At 51.5% G+C, this 20101-nt stretch overlaps 2 protein-coding genes across 8 annotated transcripts in view; one reads left to right on the forward strand and one right to left on the reverse strand.

Moving 5' to 3' along the window:
- The window catches only part of LOC123096248 (disease resistance protein RGA4), an 8649-nt gene extending 4587 nt beyond the window's left edge, over window positions 1-4062 (reverse strand). The window contains exons 1-2 of the mRNA XM_044517930.1: window positions 3788-4062; window positions 2782-3701 (exon numbers count right to left, since the gene is read on the reverse strand). Of these exons, the coding sequence (XP_044373865.1) occupies window positions 2782-3701; window positions 3788-3970 (1103 nt within the window). The 5' untranslated portion in view covers window positions 3971-4062. The remainder of the gene's footprint in view (window positions 1-2781; window positions 3702-3787) is intronic.
- Window positions 3888-20101, forward strand: part of LOC123096247 (disease resistance protein RGA5) — a 31024-nt gene continuing 14810 nt past the window's right edge. For 6 of the 7 annotated variants that reach the window (XR_006446518.1, XM_044517923.1, XM_044517928.1 and 3 more), the window contains exons 1-8: window positions 4022-4313; window positions 4427-5283; window positions 5584-7680; window positions 7843-8373; window positions 8453-8537; window positions 9201-9263; window positions 9343-9506; window positions 10516-10591. Coding sequence is in view for 6 of the 7 variants with exons in the window: in XM_044517923.1 (XP_044373858.1) it covers window positions 4215-4313; window positions 4427-5283; window positions 5584-7680; window positions 7843-8373; window positions 8453-8537; window positions 9201-9263; window positions 9343-9506; window positions 10516-10591 (3972 nt within the window). In the remaining variant the exon portion in view is untranslated. Of the gene's footprint in view, window positions 4314-4426; window positions 5284-5583; window positions 7681-7842; window positions 8374-8452; window positions 8538-9200; window positions 9264-9342; window positions 9507-10515; window positions 10592-20101 lie in introns of all 7 variants that reach the window. The other variant, XM_044517924.1, reaches the window with a different exon arrangement.

Genomic DNA, 20101 nt, shown 5'->3' on the forward strand with positions numbered 1-20101 from the left:
TTTTTTGATAAACAGGATTCCCACACGACGCCTTCACATGAAGTCTCCACTCGAAGTGTTGCTTAATGAAACTCCAGATTACTCCCTCCTCAAAGTGTTCGGCTGTGCGTGTTGGCCGCATCTTCGTCCGTACAATAAGCATAAACTTGAGTATCGATCTAAACAATGTGTGTTTCTTGGGTACAGTCCTCTCCACAAAGGTTACAAGTGTCTTCACATCCCGTCAAATCGTGTTTACATTTCTCGTGATGTTGTGTTCGATGAGACTGTCTTCCCGTTTTCCACGCTCACATCACCCACCGATACTCCCGTCACTGAGTTGCACTCTTTTCCAGTTTTGCCTGATCAATTTGTGGATGCTGCATATTCTCCTCTGTTGTTGCCTAACCATGGTGCAGGGACTGGACGAGGCGCTCGACTTGAGCTTCTGGATGATGATATGGCCACAACTGCGCCAGTTGCTGCCATGCCGGATGAGGCGCTCGACGAGGCTGCCTCCGCCACTACCCCGCTTGACCCCGACGTCGATCACGCGTGCATGCCCCATGCACGAGGATCCGACGGGGTGACCAAGTCGCCGGGGTCAGCGGCCTCGCTGTCGCCTGGGCCGGCCGAACCTGCAGAGCTGTCGGCCGGGCCGGCTGGACCCGCGGCGCTCTCCCCTGAGCCGGAGGCCTCGCAGGTCACTGAGTCTTCATCGCCTGGTCCGTCGACGCCGATCACACCCGGTCTGTCTTCGCCGACCCTGACCGTGCCACCGGATGCGCCTGTTGACTCGCCCGCCGGTGCGTCCTCCTCGCCGCTGATGGATAGTGGCTCCTCTGGTATGGCAGCTCCACCGCCACCTCCGCCTGTCGTCCTGCGTCCCCATACTCGCAGCAAAAGTGGCATCTTCCAACCGAAGAAGCGCACTGACGGCACTGTCGCGTGGCTTGCGGCCTGTGTGGCACATGCTGAGGCTGACCCTACGACTGAACCACGACATTTTCGAGCGGCGCTTGGCATCCCGCATTGGCGTGCTGCGATGGAGCAGGAGATTCATGCCCTTCAAAGAAACAACACTTGGCGTCTTGTTCCACCTCCATCTGGTGTTAATATCATTGACTCTAAATGGGTATTCAAGGTGAAGAAACATGCTGATGGCTCCATTGAGAGGTACAAGGCACGCCTGGTTGCCAAGGGGTTCAAACAATGGTATGGCATTGATTATGAAGACACATTCAGTCCTGTTATTAAACCAACTACTATTCGTGTTCTTCTCTCTTTGGCTGTTACTCGCGGATGGTCGCTTCGACAGCTTGATGTTCAGAATGCCTTTCTCCATGGAGTTCTGGAAGAAGAGGTTTATATGCGTCAGCCGCCAGGTTTTGTTGACCCTGCTCAGCCACATCATTTATGTCGTCTTGTCAAAGCTCTCTACGGTTTGAAGCAGGCCCCGCGTGCATGGCATGCCCGTCTTGGCGCTGCTCTTCGTGCGCATGGGTTTGTTCCTTCTACAGCAGACACGTCTCTGTTTATTCTACAGCGACCTGAGGTGACTATGTACATTCTGGTATATGTTGATGACATCATCCTTGTCAGTTCGTCTGCTTCTGCTACAGACCGGCTTGTGTCCTCTCTTGGTGCTGAGTTTGCTGTTAAGGATCTTGGGAGACTGCATTATTTTCTGGGCCTAGAGGTTCTTCATTCTGATGGTGGCTTGACTCTTACTCAGAAGTACTCTCAGGATCTCCTGCGTCGTGCAGGTATGTTGCAGTGCAAGTCTGCTACGACTCCCATGTCTGCTACAGACAAACTGACAGCTCTTGCTGGTGACTTGCTTGCTCCTGAGGATGCCACAGAGTACCGCAGCATTGTGGGTGGACTGCAATACTTGCTCATTACTCGACCAGACATATCATTTGCAATTAACCGTGTGTGCCAGTATCTTCATGCACCACGTGATTCTCACTGGTCAGCTGTTAAGCGCATCTTGCGCTATGTTCGTCACACTGGTTCATATGGTCTCCATCTTCAGCCTGCGCGTTCTGGACTGATCTCAGCATTCTCTGATGCCGACTGGGCTGGTTGTCCTGATGATCGGCGATCCACGGGGGGACATGCTGTGTTCTTTGGGCCTAACTTGATCGCCTGGCAAGCTCGCAAGCAAGCTACGGTGTCTCGGAGTAGTACCGAAGCTGAGTACAAAGCTGTTGCTAATGCCACAGCTGAGATCATGTGGGTGCAGTCATTGCTTCGAGAGTTGAAGGTCTCCCCAACTCAGCCGCCTGTTCTTTGGTGTGATAACATCGATGCAACATACCTTTCATCCAATCCAGTATTTCATGCCCGAACGAAGCACATCGAAGTTGACTATCATTTTGTGAGGGAACGTGTTGCTCAGAAGCTCCTTCAGATTAAGTTTGTTTCTTCGAAGGATCAGCTTGCTGATATTTTCACTAAACCCTTGCCCTTGCCTTCTTTTGAAGGATGTCGTCGCAATCTTAACCTTCTGAGTGTTTCAGGACATAGTTAAGATTGAGGGAGGGTGTTAGACTAAGTATATATTAGATATACGTGTTGTAACACAACTTGTATTTGTACGGTTCCCTCTTATAAATATATGACAGCCGTACCCACCAAGGGTATCGAGCATTGTTCCAAACCCTAATCTGTCTAACAAAGCTAACTAGCAAGAAAATACTACCATACTGGTGCATCTATGGCAGATAAAACAGAGATGTTTCTTGAAATTATAGGTGCAAAGGCGAAATGAATCAGGCAAAGCCCGAAGTCGATTACCTCCTCATCACCAAATGTTGTTTCAGTTCTGTGCAGAGTTGGCCGACATCGGAGGTCTCCAGTACACTTTTCCCCTGGCAAGAAGGGGCGTCGGAGCTAAGTTTCCGGAGCAGGTCCGCTAGCACCTCCCGTGGGCTCTTCAGCGCCGCATAAACCCACGCGTGCCTCTCAAATCTCTCGCTGCGGGTTTCTCGGTTGTACACTTCCGCGGCGAGGGCGGTCTTCCCCAAGCCGCAAAACCCGACGACGGCGATCACCTTCAGCTGGCTGGGTCGCCCCTCAGCCAGCTGCTCCAGCAGCTCCGCGAGGGGCCCCTCGACGCCGACCAGATCCGCGTCAAGGATGCGCGGATCGGACGGGGAGGAGGGCGACTCGTCCACCAGCTGCGTGGCAGAGGAGGGCTGGCCGCCGGCGGGGAAGTCGGCCGCGTACCTCCGCTTCCGCTCGTGCGCTTCCTTCGCCATCCGCCTGAGCCGCTGCATCTCCCGAGCGAGCTGCGCGCCGGTCTTGAGCGCCCTGGGGGGCCGAAGCCGAACGCTCCGGCGGAGGAAGGACGCCTGGTGCTCCCAGGTGGCGCGATACATGAGGCCGTCGATGCAGTCCTCTATGCCGTGGGCCAGCTCGCGCAGGTCCTGGATCGAGAGGCGCGCGGCGGCGGAGGAGGTCGCCGAGAGCTCGTCGTCGTCGATGGCGCCGACGATCATGCGGAGCTCCTTCACGAGGAACCTGACGTCGCTCTTGACGCCCCTGTGCAGCTTGTACTTGTCGTCGATGAGAGAGAAGAGCCTCGGCAGGATGACCTTGATGAATCCGCCCAGAAGAGCCGCCTCCATCGCCGTCTCCGAGCCACGCTCGCTCCACCCAGCACCCTGGCCGAGAAGGTGGGGAGGGAAGAGCAGCCGAACTGTGGGGAGATTATCCTGCAAATTTAATAATGGAGAAAAGAGGACTAGACTTAGGGAGGTGGGCCCCGCCGGTTTCTCGACAGCCCAAAATATCTCCCAACCTTTCTATCGTGGACTCGTTCCGTCACCGTGGGCGGAGGTTCTCCTCCTCCTCCTCCGTCGTCTTCTACCGCTGCGGCGGTGCCTCCTCCTCTGTCCGGCGACCGCATCAACCCAAGCAAGCAAGCTAGCTTAGCTCCAAACCGATGCCAGCGGCTGCTCTTGGTCCGGCCGCCGCGCACCATCTCCACCCTTCCAGAGCAGCAACCTCGCCCTCGCCGGTCCTCCCCGCGCGGCAGCGCTGCCGCAGAAGCCGTCGACGAGGCCCGCGCCGGCTGTAGTCCCTATCTCGCTCCCGGCTACATCGATTTGGGGATTTCTGAATTGGAGTGAGGAGGAAGAGGGGATTTCGGTGGCGATAGTGCCGGGCGGGGAAAAGGCTATTCTGACCGGTGGGCCCCGCAATCGATGCTAAACATTTTTTTTTAGATGAACAGGGAGGCTCCTCCCTGGTTCGATTACCAGAATGGTCTCTGCCTCATACATCAGCTCACTGAGAGGAGCGGTTCAGTAAAAGGAGAACTGAAAGTAAAACGCAGTTTTCTAAGATGGAGCAGAACTGGTTTTGTGTGTCCAGTTTTTCTCTTTTCACATTGCTCTTGCCCTTACATGTCATTATTCTCCATGCTTTGATTTTTCAGGTAGAGATGAGTTCTTCTCTGTTAACCACGAGCGCCATGGAGGCTCCGATGAGCTCTTCCCTGGGTGCCATGGGCCCCCTTCTCAGGAAGCTGCATTCGCTGCTGGCCCCCGACCACCGGCTGCCCAAGCCACTGAAGCACGGAATCGAGCTCCTCAAGGAAGATCTCGAAGAATTAAGCGCCGACCTGTTGGAGCAGTCAATGGCGGATACCCCCAACCACAAGGCGGTATACTGGATGGATGAGGTGCGTGAACTTTCCTATGAAGTAGAGGACTGCATCGACGACATGATGCTGAGGCACGCCGGCGACGGGGTCAAGACCAGAGCCGTCCGCAGCCACAGGGTCAGTCGTGTCAAGGTGTATCGGCTTTTCAAATCACTGAAGCCGAGCACAAGGGTTTCCAAGATCACAGAGCTCAGGACCCTGGTGCTGGAGGCGAGTGAACGACGTGAGAGGTATCATCTTGATGACTGTGCTTCACGTTCTAGCCCTGTGTTCACTAGGCACAATCCGGTTCCAGGCCTATATGGACAGGCCACGGATTTCCTTGTTGGTATCGATGACCTGAAGATTAAGCTTACCAAGTGGCTTACTGAGGATGCTGATCAACAACTGAAAGTGATGTGTATAGATGGACCTGCAGGGGTTGGCAAGACCACGCTGGCTAAACAGCTGTACTGTGAGCTTGGAGAGCAGTTCGACTGCTGGGCTTTTGTGCGGGCATCGCGAACGTCAGACACAAAGAGACTACTTGGGGACATCCTCTCTCAAGTTCAGCATTGTCGACTACCCTCTTATTCTTGCGAGGTGCAAAATCTCATTGACAATCTCACAAAATATCTCCAAGATAAGAGGTACCTTATTTACCTTTTTTTGTCCCGTGGAGGTGTGTGCAATCAATTGATTTAGCTATCCTAAGACTCAGATATAAAACCCAGTGCTCATGATTGTGCACAGTGGAGTTTCGTGAATGTGCACAGTCGATGGACCAAATGTATGGTATAACTCTTTGAACGTTTGGAGAAACTAAAAAAATAATTGTTTAATTGTATTTCTTGCTTCTACTTAGTGATAGAAATAAAAATGCTAACCAACCATTCTGTACATTAGTATATTTCAGAAAATATATAGTTATATATACATTTATTTTGCAGATACTTTATAGTCATTGATGATCTGTGGGAAACAACAACATGGGATATTGTTAAAAGCGCTTTTCCAGATGGTAATAATTACAGCAGAATAATAACAACAGCAGAAACAGACGGTGTAGCTCTGGAATGCTGTGGTTCTCAGTCTGATAATATTTTGAAGATGAAACCCCTTGGCAGCCATGCCTCTGCAGAATTGTTCTTCAGTATTGTTTGTGGCTCTGAACATCGGTGTCCTGATCAATTGAAGGAAGTTTCATATAGATTCATTGGAAAGTGTGGTGGTTTGCCACTAGCAACCATTTGTATTGCTGGTCTCTTAGCCAGTCAGACGGACAACTCTGAGCTATGGCATCATCTGCAGAAATGTTTATGCTCCAATTTAAGTACAAGTCCTACTTTGGAAGAGATGCTGAAAGAAGTACTAAACCTTAGCTACAGTTGTCTTCCTCATTATTTGAAGACATGCTTGCTGTATCTTGCTATGTATCCAGAGGGGTTCACGATGTGGAAGGTTGATTTGTTGAAGCAATGGATATCTGAAGGTTTCATTACTGCAAAGGAAGAAAAAGAGGTGGAGGAAATTGCAGATAGCTATTTTTATGAGCTTGTCAACAAGGGAATGATCCAACCTGAGCAAATTAACCACAATGATGAGGTGTTATCCTGTACATTGCACCACACTGTACGTGATCTTATTATGTACAAGTCCAAAGAAGAGAATTTTATCACTTCCATAGATTACTCAAAAGCCATCACAGGAAATTCTAATATGGTTCGTCGACTTTCTCTCCACTTTAGCAGTGCCAAATATGCGACCAAACCATCAGGTGTAATACTGTCGCAATCGCGATCACTTTTCTTTTTTGGACTTCTCAGATGTTTGCCTTCTGATGTGGAATTTAAGTTGCTGCGAGTATTAATCCTTGACTTTTGGGGCAACCAATATGGGCATACGAGTCTCAACCTCACAAGAATTTGCAGTTTGGTTCACCTCAGATATTTGAAGATTTCATGCGATATCATTGTAGAACTGCCAGCCCAGATGCGAGGACTACAATACATGGAAACACTGGAAATAAATGCAAGATCATCTGCTGTTCCATTGGATATTATTCATCTCCCGAGCTTATTGCATCTCTCTCTTCGAGATGAGACAAATCTACCTGATGGGATTGGCCGCATCAGGTCTCTGCGTACACTACAGTATTTTGACCTTGGCAATAACACTGAAGACAATGTACTGAGCCTGGGTGGCCTGATGAACCTGCAGTATCTTCATCTCACCTATTCCACAGTGCAGTCTGATGAGCATCTGAAGAGAAACATGGTTGCTCTGGCCTCTTCTGTTATCAAGCTTGTTAACCTCAAATCTGTCATTCTGGCTCCTGGAGCTTTAAGCACAGCCATTTACCATGATGTCCTGAGCAGCGTTTATTCTCCTCCTGTTTTTCTTCAGGGTCTTCAGAAACTTGATTTGTTGCCCCCAATTTGCATGTTTTCCAGTTTTCCCAAGGATATTGGAGCAGTTCGCAAACTTTGCTATTTGAATCTTGTGGTCCGTGAACTACGAAGGAATGATATTGACAGCATCACAGGATTGCCTGCCCTAACTGTTCTTTCATTGTATGTCCGGCAACCCCCTGCAGAAAGCATCATCTTCAACAATGGGGCGTTCCCTGCTCTCAAGTATTTCAAATACATGTGCGGTGTACTGTGCCTGGCCTTCCAGGAAGGAGCATTGCCCAATGTTCATAGGCTCAAACTAGGTTTCAATGCCCGCAAAGGACAGCAGTATGATGTTTTGCTTGCCGGCATTCAGCACTTGGTAAACCTGAAGAAGATTGATGGAATAATTGGGGCAGCCGAGGGTGCTGAGGAACCCGACAGAAGTGCTGCAGAGTCTGCGTTCAAGGATACCATTCACAAGCATTCAAGGTTTCCTAGTTACGTCAACGTAAAAAGGGTAGATTGGGTTGAGGAAGAGAACGAGCCAAGGACCGAAGTTAACAGCTCATCAAGTAAATGTCATGAAATTCTACAAGAACAGCGTGGGGTAAATGAGACCGAGGAAGATACAAAGCAGTTTGCTGATAGCGGGTAGGTTATTTACCAACACCCCCACCCCCGCGCTAAAAGCAAATATTATGTTATTTACGACATTTTCTCACAAGTAAAATGTGCACACTGTATTTCGCCAGCAAACCTTTATGTATTACTCACATTTACTTCCTGATGCTTACATGTCTGATGGTTACACAGGGTGACAAATCAGATCATGCAGATGTCTCCTCAGCATATGGATTTATGCGCAGCCGATACAAAGCTGACTATGCCTAGTAATAACAGAATGTCATTTCCTGAAAAGTTACATGATAATATTGCAGCTGAAGCAGTGAGCTTTTCATGTACTACATCATCTGGTTCAAGTCCAAAATCGTCGTCAGCTCCATCATCTCATCACTCTTTATCTGAAACATATACATGGGATCCGGAGGGATCTCCTTGGTCAAGGGCATTGAGTCCTCCTACGCCAAGGAATACCAGTGCCCCTCAATCAGCTATGCATCCGATGTTATCCCCAGAAGATCATATTTCACGCGCTGAAGGCACCTGGAGTACTGCCTATTTTCACCCCTTACCACTTCCTCCCAGTGCTATAAGCCAAGTGAAAGCAACTCTCAGCAACCAACCTGCTCCAAAAGTTGAAATGTCCTTAGTAGCTGGTCAATGGGAAAAGAGAAAACTTATAGGCAGTGGTACATTTGGTGATGTATATGAAGCTACCAACAGGTATGGAAGTGTAATCCATATATCATTGTGGCTATTCATGTTAAATTCTGAATGTTGGTTTACTTCCATTTAAATGTAGGCATACTGGAGCTCTTTGTGCAGTGAAAGCGATCAGTATTCCTAATGATTCTAGATCTGCTGAGTCCTTGAAGCAATTAGATCAGGTTATTAAATCTGGCTATGCATTCTTAAATAATTACAAGCTGTTCTTTTGCAAACTTAGAATCTATTTTTTTTATCAGTTACATGAGTTCTGTCTGAATACTTTTCTTTGTTATTGTTCTTTTTGAAGGTTCCTCATTCTGAGAAATAAGTTTCTAGCTTATTTTGTTTATGATTATGATTTTCTAAGTATAACCTACTGTCACGTGAGAGCGGATGCACGGCTGACGTGCCAAGGATAGGGCAGCCAGTCGATGGCAGTTTGATCTTCAAGTCAGCTCAGGGATTTCCATATCAATCTATTTAATTAGTTTCCATGCTTGTTAGTTCTTGCCTTGGCTTCCAATTTATCTCAATTCTCTATTTATAGAGAGGAACTACCAATGTAACATCAAATTTGCCAATAGAACAAGAAAAGTAGATTATACTCCAACCCTAGCAGCCGAAACTTAGAACATAATTTCATTTGCTCATAGAGATACTTACAATCTTCGTCAACCAAAAAGGAACTTAAGTCTCTTAAAGCACCCTAGTTGTACCACCTTCCTGAGGATTCATTTAAGCTATCATCATGTGACAATCACTCGTACTTGGCTTTTCTCCTCTGTGATGATGTATAGCAGGTTTTCAAGATACCTTTGCTGACTTACTTTCATTCTTTTCAGGAAATAAAGCTTCTAAGCCAATTTAAGCATGAGAACATAGTCCAGTATTATGGTAGCGAAACTGTAAGTTTCCCTTCCAATCTGAGCTAAGTAATTCCACATGTTTCCATAATGTAATCTTATTTCTTGGAGGATCTTGCAGATAGAAGGCCACCTCTACATTTACATGGAGTATGTTCATCTTGGTTCAATTAATAAGTATATCCAACAACATTGTGGAGCAATAACAGAATCGATTGTCGGCAACTTCACTCACCATATTCTTAGGGGTTTAGCGTTTTTGCATGGCCAAAATATTATGCATAGGTATGTGCAAATATGTATCCTTATTTACATAGTTCCTGCTAACTAGGTCAGCGGGGCCTAGTTAAGTATTTGCCCCTTGGGGTTTGCAATATTAGATAAGTTGCGCCTTTAACATGGTACAAGAGCCCAGGTTTAGTTTTATTTAGGCTGCCGCAACTCGTCCATCTCTCTCCCTCTTCGTCTCGATCACAAAAAGCTAAAACTTGGTAGAAGATGTTTAAGAGATCACTAAAATAAAAATAATTGTCAAGCCAACATGCCTTGTCCACACAACAACATTTCAAGCATGTTTCATCTTAGCTAGGTTGATATAGTCAAAAGGTTTTGAAGTTGTACTTGGACCTGTCAATATAATATTCTCATATCCCTGGTCTGCAGGTCTAATCTTGTCCATTGTTCTCTGTTAACTCTTATTATCTTGAGTCTATAGCATGTTGCGTCCATAATCATATATTACCTTCGTCCCAAATTACTTGTCTTCGATATGTCTAGATATGGATGTATCTAGACACGACAAATCTAAGATAAGTAATTCGGGACGGAGGGAGTACCATTTTATGTCCATCCTTGCCAGTTGCTACTGCTACGAAAAGCAAGGACTTCGAAGCTGCCTCTGTGCAATTATTTTTGTTTATTTTTCCGTCAGACATGTATATGAATGTGGTAAATGAAGGCAGGTTGAAAAGGGACATAGATGCTTATCTGCTTTTGTTGTTATTCTAGACGCACATACACTGGTGGAGGGCTCAGATGTCAAGGCCTAATCTCACATGTCTCAATGGACAACTACCAGAATAGTTAGGAAGAGTGTAGCTCACTTAGCTGGGAGAGTGGATTTACAATCCGACCACCTGTGTTCAAGTTTCGCGAACACGAATTTGAGTTCCTATTTCTACGGCTTCCCTTACAGTTTTCTTGCAACTAAAATAACTTCTGGAATTGTATTTTATGCTGGTATTCACTTCTGCATCAATATAACACTTTTATGCATATGAATGTACTCTTACAGGGATATCAAAGGAGCAAATATGCTAATTGATGGTAACGGTGTTGTTAAATTGGCTGACTTTGGAACGGCTAAGCATGTGAGTGCATCCTTACAATGTTTGGTAGCATCTTCATATTGTACTGTATTGTGTCTCCTTTTTAAGGGTACCTTTTATTTTCCGTTTTGTATTAGAAGAGCGTCAAGATGATGCAAAACCCTACAACTCCACCCCACAAGAACCACAAGAACCGAAAAAAAAAGAACTAAGAAATAAATCTAAGAAAGCAAAAATTTCAAACTGTGCTGCACTCGGGTGATAGTCTAAACAGTGAGCTCAGGAGGCTTTGTAGTTTGTATGCCATGGGAGCCGTCACAGAGCTTTAGCTCCGGCTGGCAACCATAGTTTTGCCTCACATCGACTTCAGCTCAAAAAAACAATTGAGTCAACCAGCGCTGAACAGTTTGTCAAAGCCCCACTGAAAACACAGTCGTTGCAAAGCCGCCATAACATCTGAATGGTGACTTAGGTCAGCAACCTCGCTCCCTTCAGCTTTTCTGCACCAGCTCGTTCCGCAGCCTGCTCGAACCAAGAGTTGAAGTCACTCTGTTGGATGGGGGCAGATAACTTTTAGGGAGCAGGATGCCAGCACTTGTCTCAAGAATGTGCATCTGGTGTGTAGGTGCAAGATTGTTTCATCTGCCTGGTCACAGAGGGCGCTAGCATCCGGATGATGCAGGCCTCAGCTTGCCGACGTCAATCATGCGAAAATATTGCACTTTAGAGGAGCAGGGATGAAAGCTGAGCGGAAACTTTCTGTCCGTTCCGCAAAAATATGAAAACAGAGAGAAACTATGGGAATAGAAAAGGAAATTTACAAAATGGAAGCGGAACTGGTAAGTTTCTTGTGGAAATGGAAACGGACAGTGTTTTCTAGTGGAGCACCAGTGAATTAGGAATTTCCGTATCCACACATGCGGAAGTTTCCGTTTATCTATTGTCTATGTAGCCCACTCCAATCCAACCCATATAGACTTTTGGCACAATTAAATCTACCACTAAAAAACATAATCCTTCCCCTGATCCTCCCTGTCATCCTGTTCTTCTCAACTAGTATACCTTATTATGTTGCGAAATTAAAAATTTACACATATACATTACTCCCTCTGTTCACTTTTATAAGGCCTTGTACACATTTCAGACAGCATGCAAAACAGGTCAATTTCAGTTGTCTGAAACGACTTATAAAAGTGAACGGAGGGAGTATTATATTTCGATGATAATATCATAATATTTGTAGTCGTTAGCAATTGAATTTGTTGGCATTGTTGTGTTTTTCTCTTATGTTTCAAGAGGTTTTTGAGTTCCAGCAAACTTTCACTTTATATCTGTGTCCACACTATCCGTTGCCATATTCTTTCATGAAATTTTTGTATCCGCTTCTGCTTCTACTAAAAAATATGGAAACAAATGTGACATCATTCAGTTCCGTCCGTTTCCGCTCCATTTTCATCCGTATTTTGCAGTGTATTGCACGCCGAGAGCTTCCAGGTGAATTGATCTTCAATTCCAAGGGACAAGGATTGGACGTCAACCACCCAGCCAAGTGTGGTAAATTCAACGGACCCTTGCACGTTTAGGGCTTCTGAGATTCACCGATCCAACCTCTGCCGCCCAGCTCCTTGCATATGGTTCTGCTATAGATAACCCTCGACACAACTGCTGCGACCACTGTAGGGGCAATATCAGCAATCAACTATTAGTAAATCTATTGGTCTGATCAAAATCTTGTGCGCTTCCCATCGCCCATGTCCACCTTTGTAGCCGCATGAACCAGGCCAGCTATGTGCTTGTTAACTTCGATTGGAAATCTGGTCTACGACCGAGATTCATCAGTGCGCTGCAGCCACAACCATCTTGCCTGCAATGCCCAGTTCATTCTCTTAATATCTTTGATCTCCCCGAGCTTGATTTATCTGCAACCATCTCTCCATGCTACGGTGCAGTGGCCACGGTTTGTCTCTCAACACCCTTTCCAGAAGAAGCTTCGATGTTTCTTATCAACTGTTGTTCAGTCTTCACCCAGTTGGGTATATCTGTAGGTAGCATGGTGTGAACTGCGACTGCAGAGCGACATATTTAACCATCACTAGTCGTCCGCTTTTAGTGGTCATACCAGTTTTCCAGTCGGCAAGCTTATTGTCCATTTTATCAAGGAGAGGTTGATAATCAGTGTGTAAGAGCTTCCAAATTGAAAGTGGAACATATTGAATTTGAAATTCCTTGAGAGGGCAGGCAAGGTGGTGTGTGAGAATCTGAATAGTATTGGTGTGGAGTCCAGAGGCATAGCCGAAAGTATGAAGCAGTTAAAGCATCAGCTCACGATCTTTGCGAGTTGGCTTCAGGAAGACTACCGCATCATCAGCATAAAGCGACGCAGCAAGCAAACCTTGCATCGCCGCCGCTTCGACTAAACGATGAAGGACCTCCATCAAGATGACACACTTCATCGGAGACAAGGGTCACCCTGGCTAACTCTTCGGTAATTAAACTAATGATAGATTTCCTCACTGGGGATGCTGTTGACAAGCACATGTATACTGGCAGTAGAGAATAGTAAGCATATGAGCTCCCACCAGGGATGTCCAAAACACAGTTCACCGGCTGCAAAAGTCGAGTCCATGAAGTTCAAGGATGGCTACATGATATCATCTGGTCAGCCAGTCAAGTACATCAAGCCAAGTCCATGAAGTTCAAGGATGGCTACTTGATATCATCTAGTCAGCTAGTCAATGAGTACATGGTGCTAAGTCCATGAAGTTCAAGGATGGCCACATGATATCATCTACAAAAGCAACTCTAAGATATTGCGACCTCCCCTTCCCCGACCCCCGCGTCGCCTCCCCAAGCGAGGCGACCGGGGGCTCCCCTTCCCTCCTCCCAGCGCCCCCCTCCTCCTAATGCCCTCCCGCCGCCGCCCGCGTAGGCCACTGGGCCTTGCTCGCGTGGTGGCGGCGGCCCCGTTCTTTCCTCCCACGCAGCGCTGCGGCTCGGGTGGTGGCGGCCGGTGGCGGTGCACCCAGGCCGGCGACGGATCCGGCGGCGGCGCAACTCCGGGTGGCGAGGTGGCGGTGGCGCGGCTGCTTGGCTGAGGGGCGGCGCTCTTCCGGCCTAGATCTGGGCCCTTTTGGGCCCCATATTGGTCTAGGCGGGCCTGGCGTGGGCTTTCCGACGTCATCTCCGGCAGGCGGAGGTGTGAGCGACGGGAGCTTCATGAGCCCGCTTCGGGCTCGGCCGGGCAGGGGTGCCTGGTTTGCTCCTGAGCTGTGTCCGGTCGGTTTCCGCAGAGGGTGGTGGAGGTTGTCCCCTCCCGCGTGGCTGCTGACCCTGCTGCTCCCGTTTCCAGCTGCTTCCTCTCGATCCCGCCGGTCTCGCTTCACTTGTCCCGGTGAAACGGCGATGGTGACTACAAGCCTGTGGTGGCGCATATTGGTGGACGGCAAGTATGGTGGAGCGCGATGGATCGTCCGGGGTCGTGGTTGGTTGGCGGTTGGGAGAAATCCTTGTCGGCTTGTCCGGCACTGACGCGGTGATGCCCATTGGCGCCGCCGTGCCTTCCTGAAGAGCGTTGGATATACCCCTTCCGCCACGGCGGCGAGCAGGCGGCCGAGTCACCCTCGGGATCGCCAGGGGAGGGAGGAGATTCAAACGCCATCGGCCGCAGGTCGCCTGGAACTAGGTTTGAGCAGCCGGGTCCCCACCGAGTGCATTAATCATGCGCCTGGTGTTGAAGGATCAAAATTTGAACTACAAAAAGAGTGATCGACTGTACTTCAGCATTCTGGCGGATGGCAATGGCTCCACTCACTAACTTTATGGTATCCATTAGGTGTTTCTTCAGTCCCTCCTCTAGCTCAATGGCTCCCGGCACAGTCCGCTGCAACGTCACAATGGCCCTATCCTCGGGGCTCAGGCTCGCGAGGGGGAATTGCGTGGTGCCGGCCTCGTCTCCTACATCTCCTTAGGAGGAACCTGGTACGAGTATCACCATGGCAGGAGTTGGGCCAGTCAGTGCAGTCGCCCCCTGGGAAGCGATCGGGCCGATAGGGACGGTTGCAGGGATATCAGTAGCCCCCTCCATGGGGGCAGTTGGTGGAGCGGGTGGTGCAACAGTCGGTGGGGCAGTTGGTACCACAGTCGGCAACTTCTCCACGGGGGCAGCTCTCCATTGGCTGGGTCTATGGGATGGGGCTGGTCATCCTTTTTCTGGGTGCCTGCGTCCACGGGAGCACCGGGGTCGGCAAGCCTGGGAGCGGGGAGGGGGGGGGTACATCTTCCTTAGTCGACTCAGCCTCTAATGTCGGTTGAGTGGACATTGGTCTCTTTCCGATGGTCTTCTTCTTCTGGCCAGCAAAGCTGGACTTTTCCTTACTGCATCAACGGAGAGATGACAATCAAGACTTCAAATAAATTCAACAAGATAGAAAGGAACAACATATGCACTAAAGCCTACCAGTCAGACTTTGGAATGTTCTTCAATCGGGGTGCGCAACGAACGGTAGTGGGACTCATGGGGACTTCTGGTGGATCCTAGGCTGGAGCCAGGCGAGAGCGCTTGGAGCTTTCCTCCACATCGATGCTGGTGGCGCCATCATCCTGCCTCCGGCGCCGCCTCCGAGGCTGAGCGGACGAAGGGAATGAAGCGATCTCCTCCACCTCCGGGTCTTCCTCCTCCTCATCGGAGTTCACCAGGCTGCTCGCCTTCCGCCGTCCAGCCAGCTTTCCTCCTCTCTCGTGTTCAGAATGATAGACTAGGTAGTTATACAGTATGTACCCTTGTATTGTATATGGTTCAGGTAGCTTTGACCATGCAGCAGTTTTGTTGAGTAGTGCTGCACGTCGCTCGGTAGTGGCACACCCACGATCTCGCTCGGCTGCGGCCAGCGCCCTGTATAACTTTGCAGCCTCGAGCATAATCCAAGTGTGTTGAATCCCATTCTCTTCCTCCCTCGCAACATGGTATCAGACGCCTCGGACCTGCTCAACCCCTTCTCGCAGGCTCCCGATCCCGCTTCCGCTTCCACCATGGATGACAACCCTGTCCTCTCTCCCCGCTCCTCTGTCGACGGCGCCGCTGGTGTTCTTGATGCGGCCGCTGGCGTCGTCAACGCCGAACCGCTTCAGCAGGCTGATCCCGTCGCCCCACCTGTCCTCCCACCTCCCCCGTCTGTTCCCTCCTCCCTCCTCCAAAACCGTCGATATTCGACGTCATGTTCCCGTTGCCCTGGATCTCCTCGCCGACAACTACTCTCAGTGGAGGCGCCACTTTGATACGGTGCTCGGCATGTTCGGGCTCGGCGCGCACGTCGCCGCCGCGGCGGCGGTCCCTCGCCCCCGTGATCCTGAGTGGCAGATGGCCGACCACACCGTCGTCCACTGGCTGTACTCCAAGATCTCGTCGGAGCTCCAGGAGGCGGTCATGCAGCCAGAGGACACCGCCTTGGACGTGTGGCGCGCCATCGACGACATCTTCCGCAACAATCATCTGTCGCGCGCCGTGTACATCGACGCCGAGTATCACGCTGTCGTCCAGGGTAACATGACTGTGATGCAATACTGCACCCGGCTCAAGAGCTTCGCCGATCAGCTCCGCGACCTCGGCCAGCGGTTTTTCACCTCCTCCGCGGTCTCAACCGCCAGTATCACTCCGTGATCCCCCATATCACCTCCCAGGATCCGCTGCCATCGTTTCTCCAAGTGTGCTCGTTCCTTCTCTTGGAGGAACACCGCGCTGCGCAGACCGCTCATCTGCAGTCCGCCCACGCCCTCTTGGCTGGTCGTGGCTCTTCCACGTTGCCGGCCCCAACTCCGGCTCCGGCTCACCCACCTCCCGGCAACGACAACAGCGCGCGCGGACGCGGTCATGGCCGCGGCCCTGGCCGTGGCAACGGCGCCGCTCCTGCTTCACCAGTCGCTCCGGCGCCTCGCGCGCCCGTCTGCCCCGCTCCAGTGCTGGGTGCCAACTCCTGGACGGGCCTCGTCCAAGCTTGGCCGATGCAGTGGCGCGCCCCAGGCACCCGTGTCCTCGGACCCCGGCCGGGCACACCGCACCAACAGGCCATGTTCGCCGCTCCCTATGGCTACGGCGCTCCGGGTGGCTCGCCTCCTGGCTATGGCGCTCCCGGCGGGCCTCCACCTGTCTACGGACCGCCTCCCTCCTACGGGTCTCCAGGCGCCAGTTCGTCCACCGTGCCACCATAGGCGTGGGACATGCAGTCACTGCAGGCGGCGCTCCATAGCGCCACGGCGGGGCCTTCTTCGTCGGGCACTTCAAGCGAGTGGTATCTCGATTCCGGCGCCTCCGCCCACATGTCTTCAAACCCTGGTAACCTTCACTCTCTTCGTCCCTTTCACTCGTCCCCAAATCATTGTGGGTAGCGGCGCTCACTTCCCTGTCACCCACATCGCCGACGGTGCCCTCATCGAGGGTACCTCTCCTGTCCAACTATGCAATGTTCTCGTCTCACCTTCTCTTATCACGAACTTGCTTTCTGTTCGTCAAATTTGTCGCGATAACCCTGTCTGTCGAGTTTGACAAGTTTGGTTTCTCTGTCAAGGATCTTCGAACCAAGGAGGTGATTCTCCGATGTGACTCGGATGGTGATCTCTATCCCGTTCGGCGTCCCTCGCCTGCTCCTCGCCATGCTTTTGCCGGCCTCGCCGACTCCAACCTGTGGCACCAGCGTCTTGGACATGCCTCGCTTCGTCCCATCGCCGACCACTTCTCTGTTGGGTTCAGCAAGTTTGCGCCTCACTCGTGCCACGCTTGTCGTTTGGGCAAACATGCCCGTCTACCTTTTAGCCGTTCTTCCAGCATTAGCATGTTTCCCTTTCATGTTTTGCACCTTGATGTATGGACCTCTCCGGTTGTAAGCATATCTGGTTATGAATTCTACTTGGTTGTGCTAGATGATTATACCCATTATGTGTGGACCTTCCCACTCAAGCGAAAATCTGATGTGCTCCCGGTCCTGCTAGACTTCTATGCCTATGTAAGACGCAGTTCCAACTCCCTGTTTTCTCCCTACAGACAGGTAATGGGCGTGAGTTCGATAGCGTTGCTGTTCGCTCTCTCCTAGCTCATCGTGGCACACACCTACGCCTCTCCTGCCCTTACACAAGTCAGCAAAACGGAAAAGCGGAGCGCATCTTGCGTACGCTCAACGACATCATTCGCGCCCTTCCGTTCCATGCGTCCATGCCTGCTCGGTTCTGGGCTGAAGCCCTTAGCACTGCCACATACTTAATCAACCGACGGCCATGTCATGCTACCACACCTTGCACCCCGCATGAACTCCTTGGGGTTGCTCCCGACTACTCCCTCCTTCGAGTCTTTGGGTGCCTGTGTTACCCCAACCTAGCTTCCACGGCCAAACATAAACTCGATCATCGGTCACTTGCGTGCGTCTTCCTTGGATATCCATCCGACCACCGTGGATACCGTTGTTTCGATCTCATTTCACGTCGTGCCATTACCTCTCACCATGTCTACTTCCACGAGACGGTCTTCCCTTTCGCCACTCCATCACCCTCTAACACCGCCGTTCCGCCGTCGCCTGCGTTTGCACCACCCATTTTGCAGGTGCCCGTGCTCGAAGAGTGGGCTCGCGATCGTGCCCCATGTGCGCCTTCGCCTGTGGTCACTGGATCGCCGCTGGACAGCCCTGACGCCCGCATGTAGCGTGCGAGATCGGCGCGTTTAAACTCCGCCGCCTGATCTCCATCCAGCGGCTCGGCGTCTTCACCGCCCAGCGCGCCCGCCATGCAACGGCATGCGCCAGCTGATGAGGCGATCGACGGCCCGGGCGCGCGCCCCTCCGTTGATGGCTCCTCGCCTTCCACGCGCACGTGCTCGGTGTCGTGCAGCTCCTCCACACCATCATCCCCAGCTGCTCCACCGCCTGCGCCACGGTGCATGGTGACGCGCGCCCAGACTGGCGTTCTTCGTCCGAATCCGCGCTACCATGACACCAACCTCGTCGCCACTACATCTGACGCGGTCTCGCCAGTTCCCTCGTCAGTCCGCGCCGCTGTTCGCGATCCGCACTGGCTTGCCGCCATGCGCGACGAGTTTGAAGCTCTTGTGCGCAACCGCACATGCGAGCTGGTGCCTCGTCCTCCTGGCGCTAATCTGATCACCGGCAAATGGGTGTTCAAACACAAGATCAAGGCCGACAGTGCTCTCGAGCGTTACAAGGCCCGCTGGGTAGTCCGCGGGTTCCGACAACGCGCTGGTGTTGATTACGGCGAGACCTTCTCGCAGGTCGTCAAGCCCGCCACTGTCCGCACGGTGCCGCCTCTTGCTGCGTCGCACAACTGGCCTGTCCATCAGCTCGATGTGTCCAACGCATTCCTGCACGACACACTGGAAGAAGAGATGTACTGCCTCCAACCAGCGGGCTTCGTCGATGCCACCAAGCCTCACCACGTCTGCCGCCTCTCCAAGTCTCTCTATGGCTTGAAGCAGGCGCCGCGCGCGTGGTTTCTCCGCTTCGCCGGCTTTCTTCAGTCCATCGGCTTCTCCGCGATGCGCTTCGACTCGTCGCTCTTCACACGCCGCCATGGGAGCGACAGTGCGCTCCTACTGCTCTATGTCGACGATATCATCCTCACCGCGTCCTCGCCTGCGGCGCTCCGCCACGTTGTTGCTCAGCTCACCGGGGAGTTTACCATGAAGGACCTCGGTCCTCTGCACTTCTTCCTCGGCATCAGCGTCACGCGCACGCCGGCGGGCTTCTTCTGCCAGGAGCAGTATGCTGCTGACATTCTGGATCGCACCGGCATGGACACCTGTCGCCCGTCTCCCACGCCGATCGACACCAAGGGCAAGTTGCCGACCGCGGACGGACCGCGTGTCGCTGATCCATTTGCCTACCGCAGCATCGCCGGCGCTCTCCAGTACCTGACGATCACGCGTCCGGAGATCCCGTACGTCGTCCAGCAAATCTGCCTACACATGCACGATCCCCGCGAGTGCCATCTCGGGTTGATCAAGCGTGTGCTCCGGTACGTGCGCGGCACGCCCGCCCTCGGTCTTCATCTTCGCGCCTCACGCGTGCTGGACCTGCGAGCGTTCACGGACGTCGACTGGGCTGGTTCCCCGACACCCGGCGCTCCACCTTCGGCTTCTGTGTCTACCTCGGCGACGCCCTCGTCTCTTGGTCCTCGAAGCATCAGGCCATCGTCTCGCGCTCCAGCGCCGAGGCCGAGTATCGTGGCGTCGCGAACGCTATCGCCAAGTGCGTTTGGCTCCGACAGCTGCTTGGTGAGCTGTTCTCTCCCGTCGACAAGGCCACATTGGTGTATTGCGACAACGTATCCGCCGTCTATCTGTCGGCCAACCCAGTACATCATAGCCGGGCGAAGCACGTGGAGCTGGATATTCTCTTTGTTCGCGAGCGGGTGGCGCTTGGCGAATTCCGGGTACTTCACATCCCCACACAACAGCAGCTCGCGGATATTATGATGAAAGGGCTGCCGTCAGAGGTCTTCTCAGACTTCCGGTCCAGTCTTTGCGTCGCTGCCCCCGACGTCATGACTGCGGGGGGG

This window comes from Triticum aestivum, chromosome 4D (genome assembly GCF_018294505.1).
Source record: "Triticum aestivum cultivar Chinese Spring chromosome 4D, IWGSC CS RefSeq v2.1, whole genome shotgun sequence".
In the NCBI taxonomy this organism is placed as follows: Eukaryota; Viridiplantae; Streptophyta; class Magnoliopsida; order Poales; family Poaceae; genus Triticum; species Triticum aestivum.